This window comes from Platalea leucorodia (assembly GCF_965183815.1).
Source record: "Platalea leucorodia genome assembly, chromosome: 4".
Taxonomy (NCBI): domain Eukaryota; kingdom Metazoa; phylum Chordata; class Aves; order Pelecaniformes; family Threskiornithidae; genus Platalea; species Platalea leucorodia.
Window position 1 is genome coordinate 115,431,383 of NC_138826.1, and position 6,000 is coordinate 115,437,382.

The 6,000-nt window shown below is 51.2% G+C and overlaps 1 protein-coding gene across 2 annotated transcripts in view; it reads right to left on the minus strand.

The window, feature by feature from the left end:
• MAGI2 (membrane associated guanylate kinase, WW and PDZ domain containing 2) overlaps window positions 1–3,743 on the minus strand; it is a gene marked incomplete at both ends in the record, with an annotated part of 752,640 nt that extends 748,897 nt beyond the window's left edge. For both annotated transcript variants that reach the window (XM_082309172.1, XM_082309171.1), the window contains one exon: window positions 3,443–3,743. In XM_082309172.1, the coding sequence (XP_082165298.1) occupies window positions 3,443–3,743 (301 nt within the window). The remainder of the gene's footprint in view (window positions 1–3,442) is intronic.
• Window positions 3,744–6,000: the final 2,257 nt, after the last annotated feature.

Here is a 6,000-nt window from a genome sequence, read left to right on the forward strand (position 1 = left end):
CAGAGTGAGCAGAAGGTCAGAATACGTAACATTTGCAAATGTGCCCGACTAATTTGACTGCAGTACAAAATTCTCCCATTGAAAGGGTATATATTCAAAAAAGCATAGGACTTCACAGAGGAAATCCAGTCATCTTCATTTGATGTCAAGGATAGCTTTGCCATTGACTTCATCTGGGCCAAGATTTCACCCCATGTGTTTTAAGAGAATCTCTGTGATTCTGCCAACAGTAGCACAGTAAGTGGCTCACAGAAAAAATAACAAAAAAATACCAAACAGGAAACAGCCTCCAAGGAATACTTCTCTGCGAACTCTTCCAATTAGGATTAAAAAATAATAATAATACTGGTTCTTAAAATCTTTTCTCCCCATGCAAAACCAAACAATAATTTCCTGCATTTAAACCTCATTTATTGGGTGTCATACTTAGGAGAGTTCTATGTCGGATCATATCAGGGAAGTGCTAATTAGTTTCTCATGATGTTTACTCCTCCTGATGATATACAGCAACTCCTACATTATATGATTGTTATTTCTAAGTTAATATTTTTAGCTCAAGGTGTTCAGCTCACATAAAACAGCAATATTCCATCGTACTTGTTTTAAAGAAGTATTTCACCTCATAATGTGACAAAAGATTAAGTATTTCATTATTTCGAAGAGGGGGGTGTTTAATCAAACACAACATAATGAAAAATCATGAAAGAACCTTTATTTTCTGTACTTCAAAACAGCTAAGCTAATTCCCATAAACTGAATTAGCCATTCCCTGATTTCATCTACAAGTGAATCTTCACTGCTGAATTATCAAAACTTTCCAACAAGAGAAATACTCACAGTCTCTTAAGCATCACGTTATAAATAGTCGTGCCCTACCTCCACATTTCTCCCTCCGACTTCACTCCTAGGCAGCAGTGAAGAAGCAGCTACGGTCACGTGGTGCATTCAAGGTCATGCTATTCTAATTTACAGAGGTATCATTGATAAATTATGCGGAAACAATGATAATGGAGTTATTAACCTTGTTCCGGCACACTAAAGGTGTTTTATAATTAAAAGGAGAACAAAAGTTACAAAAACATATAAAGATTTTATTGCCCAGCTTCTCTCCTACACACTGCTGCAAAGTACTGCTGGGGAATAGGAATTTGTTACTGTGAGTAGCGTAGATGCCTGCTGTGTGTGCTCTGTAACCAAGGGGTGCAGGGATTAGTCTGAATTACACTGAAGGAGGAGTCAGGTGGTAAAATACACAAACCATTGACCTTTTTTTTTAAAAATAGCAAGTTGGATCCAGAAGACCTCTCCCTTTGGCAAAGTAAAGGATGCTGGAGCGCAAGAAAGATCATTCCAGCCAGAAAGTCTTTCTCAGTCCAAGAATCTATGCAGAACTGTCATTTCCAAACACGCAGTCATCTGGCCAATGCTTTGAGGACTCGCATCAAAAGTGTAGTGGGTTAACATACCGAAGTGAAACTCCTCAGAGATAAATATATAAAAACTAGGCAGAATTTAGAATTCATCCTCTATGTCTCATTCAAGAAACTTGCAGTAATCCACGGACTAAAAGCCTGACTAATGTCCCTAATTCATGTATGACAGATATCTTTATTAAGGGTGCACACATTAATGAATCACTGGTGATTGCTTTGACTTAAAGAGAAATATTAGAAAAACAGTGAAGAGGTGGGACAGAGACTGTTTCACGTAGTAAATGAATGTAACCTTAAATTGGCATTACTGTAAATCGTCTATAGGATTTCTGCAAGGGAAAAAGTAAGAATTTAAATAACTTAACAGACAATGTACCCTCTTCTTCTTGACACTTCCACTGCTGCTTGTTTTTGAATCCCGTCACAGTAAGACCACTCACACTAAAATTATTACTAAAAGGAGGAAACTACAGAGCAGGTTTCCTGGAGTTCAGGTGTCCAGAGATGACACTCGACTGCAAGACAGAACCCATTATACTCCTTTCTAATCTTCACTTACCACATAAACTATTGTGTCTCCCTGCATTGCCTGACTATCAAGATATGATCTACAACATATTGCACAACTTACCCAAAAGGACAAATAGAAAAATCCCAGATCATATCTTTATTTAGAGGTTTGACCTTACGTAGATAACTGAATATATCATAAAGTACATTCTGAAGGCCTGAGTGAAAGGCAAATTCTTTCTACTCATTCTGCCGTGTTTGGATAAACTTATAATTGGCATATCTTTCAAGCATTCAGAAGTATCACAAATGCCACTTTAACCAATAAACTGCCAATTAGAGTGAGGAAGTGTTCCAGTCCAGGCTGGATGGGGCTTTGAGCCTGGTCTAGAGGAAGGTGTCCCTGCCCATGGCAGGGGGGGTGGGACCAGGTGATCTTTAAGGTCCCTTCCAACCGAAACCATTCTATGATATGATTCAATGATATAAATTACAAAATTACACCAAATGTCAGAAGAACTCTCCTGTATGTCCTCTGAGCTGCTGGTTATAGCTACAGAGCCCAAGCGTCTCTGATGCATGGCACCATCCATGCCCAAGAAGCACCTACAGACTCGGTTCCCAGAGCAGCTCACAGCTCCTGTGCTTCAGAAATGCTGCCGGGGTAGCAGAAATCTCCTTAGAAGCGTTCAGCTGCAGTTAGCCCAACTCGGCATAGTTTAAAGAGGATAGAAACAAACATGTAAACAGCATCTGTGGCGTGTCTTCTCTATTGACTTTCCTGGAAATGCATTAACTTATTACAGTACTTCAAAAATAAATAAGAGAAACAGAGGAGAGGCAAAAGTAGACCGTTCTCTCCCAAAAGTTTCTGCCTCTCCCCTCCCACTTTTTCTGAGCTCCCCGTTCCCTAGGATTAGGCGATCGTTTTCACCAGGGATCAAATGAATGACTTTACCGCTAATGACACTTAAGAGATGCTAAAGCCGCCCTTCACGCCACCAGGGACCGGGCGCGCAGCGGCCAGCCCCTGCCCACAAGCCACGGCGCCCCGAGCGAAGCAACGCCAAGGGCAAGCCCCGCTCCGCCGCCGCACCCGGCCGCTCCTCCGGCCCCCGCGGCGGCAGCAGCAGCCGGAGGGGCGGCCGGGGATGCCGGGGCGGGGGGTGCTCCCCGGGATGCCGGGGCGGGGGGTGCTGCCGGGGATGCCGGGGCGGGGGGTGCTGCCCGGGATGCCGGGGCGGGGGGTGCTGCCCGGCGGCGCCGGGGCCCGCGCCCCCTCCCGCGGCATGGCGAAGCGCTGTCACTGACGCACATTTAATTCGCCCGGCTGCGGGCACCGCGCAGCGCCGCTCGCATCCTGCCCCCGCCGGCGGGGAGGGGGCGGCTCCGGCGGGGAGGGGGAAAGTCAAACTGCAGCAACAAAGTTGTTCCCCCCCGCCCCGCTCCCCCCAGACCTTGCCCCGGCTGCCGGGGCGGGGGGGCCGTCCCCGCCTTACCTTGCTTGACGCACTTGAGCCGGATGGGGTCCTTGCAGTGCTTGATCACGGCCAGCACATCCCTGATGGTGAGCCCGGCCACGGGGGTCTCGTTCACCTCCAGCAGCAGCTCCTCCGGCACTAACTTGCTGCCGCCCTCATAGGCCACCTTGCCGGGCTTCACCTCCCCCAGGTAGGGGAACTGCCCGTTCTCGGCGCCCCCCTTCAGCTCGAAGCCCAGCTGCCCCTCCGGGTTCCTCACGATCACGATCTCGTGGACTCGGCTCGTCCAGTGGCTTTTCTTCTTCAAGCCCTTGGACATTGCCGTGGGGATGCTCTGCCCGACTCCCTCCCTGTATTCCGTGCTTCTTCCCTCCCTCCCTCTCTTCCCCCCCCGTCCCCGGGGCAGCCGGGCTCCTCCGGGGCAGGCTCGGGGCGGGCGGGGAGCGGCCGCCGCTACTGCCGGCCGGCGGGAGGGAGGGCGCGGCGGCCCCGCGGGGCTCGGGAGCTGGGTCGGGGAGCGCCTCTCTGCCCTCTCCGCCCGGCTTTAGCTGATATCCATGGCAGCCGCGGCGGCCGGGACCCTGCCTGTGCGTGGATGTACTAGTTGTAGAGAAACTGGCAGCGGGGAGGGAGGGCGGAGGGAGGGCGGAGGGAGGGGACGGCGGCGGCGGGGGGAGGAGGAGGAGGAGGGCCGTCGGTGTCGGTGCCGGAGCGAGGCGGGCGCTGCCTCGCCGCTCCCGCCTCGCCTGACCCGGTAGTGAAGGCCGAGAGAGAGGCTGCCTGGCACGGCCGGCAGAAGGCGGAGAGCGGCCCGGGCGGCGGCGGGGGGGAAGGCAGCCGGCGGGGAGAGCGGCGGCGCCCGGCCCGGCCCCCCCCCCGCCCGCCGCCCGCCGCCCGGCCCCGGCCCAGAGGGGGCGCCCGGGGGCAGCAAGATGGCGCGGGGGGCCCGGCCGCCGCCGCCCCTCGCTGCCTGCCCGGCTGCCGCGGGCGCCCCCCGGCCGGCCTCCCCCTCCGCCGGGGCGGGCCGAGCCCCCCGCCGTCCCGCGGCGGCGGGGTGGTCCGGCAGCGTCCCGGGCGTACGCCGGGTGGCAGCCGCATCGGTGGTCTGCTGGAGGCTGGGAAGTCTGCCCGAGGCGGGGAGGCGGAGGGATGCTGTGGTCCAGTAGCTCTGCTCATGGCAGGGCAGGACCCAGCAACAGGCGGGCTTCGAGTTGTGGCCGCAGAAAGACAAGACAGGCCTTCACTTCGCGGATCTCGATGTTACGAAGGTTCGCAGAGTGGTTTCCCTCCATTCGGAGGTCTCACGCTTCAGGTTATGGAGTTGTACATGGGCATAATTTTTAATGCTGGTTACTGTGGCCACAGGAGGTGGGAGCTGGTAGCTCAGATGGGTGTTACACCTGAAGAGGTTGTAACGAAGAGGGGGGTGGCAGTTTTTTCTGTAAAATCTACTTACTGTCGCCGGCCAGATGTTCAGCACCCTCACTCAGGTGGCCATCTGCTCTCTGGCCTTAGACCCCAAATGACTTTAGTGGCCCAAGACCAACATTTCCAACCTCCAGAGCTTTGCTCTGCCCAAGCACTGGGATGCATTTCGATCAGCAGGTGATGCTGTAACCCACTCCTCCCCGGGGCTCTCCCTTTAATTAATTCTATCACATGCCTAAAACGTGTGCCAGCAGTGGAGTGTAGCAGTTGGCATGTCTTTCTGAGAAGCTTGCCTTGCCTAAAAAAACAGTTTCCATCTGAAGGGGAGATGATTGGCAAAATACAGGCAGAACAACCTCCTGACTTTAAGAAGTATAGTTTTTGTGCCTGCGGGATATAGGAGAGCCAGATACGTGAAGGCAAGGGTCTGCAGATGGGGTACTGAATGGGGGAAGGCGGGAGAAATGTAGCGTGTGTTACGGCAAGTGATTTAAAGCTGGTCAGATATTTTTGAAATTTCAATTAAAGTGACTCCGCAATGAAATTTTTCACAAATTGTATTGCTGTTTTCCTTCTAGGTTCCTATGGAAACAGGCCTTTATGCGATCATGCTTGGCTGTGTCTCCTTCACTTCTCCAATAACTTTTGAAGCTGTTGGGCAGTTTCACCCAAATCTATCTCAAATGTAATTAAGTTATTTCATGAAAATAGGCAGCTGGGTAGGGCTGAGAGATCCTGTAAATGTCCCAAAGGCTGTAACATGAACTTGCCTCTTATTAAACAGTGATTCACATGGTTGAGAGACCATATAAATGTCTTGGTAATGAGAAAAGTTTCAATTACAGCTCATTATCAGCCTCAGTATAAGTCTGTGGGAAACCAGAGTTCTTCAGTTCATGTTCTCCCAGAATTACTTGTTTAATGTCCTCATGCACTCAGAGGTGGAATGGGCACATGCAGGGGGGAAGAAAGCAATGAGAAAATTACCAAAGTCTGTATCCTGCAAGTCATTTCACCTGCTTCGCTGTGTGGGCCTGGCCAGTGGTGCAAAGCTCTGTATGTGAGGGGCTTCACAAAACTGAGAGTAAAGAATAAAAAAAACAAAAACTAAAACCCCACAAAACTGGAAATAAGAGATCCATAAGCAC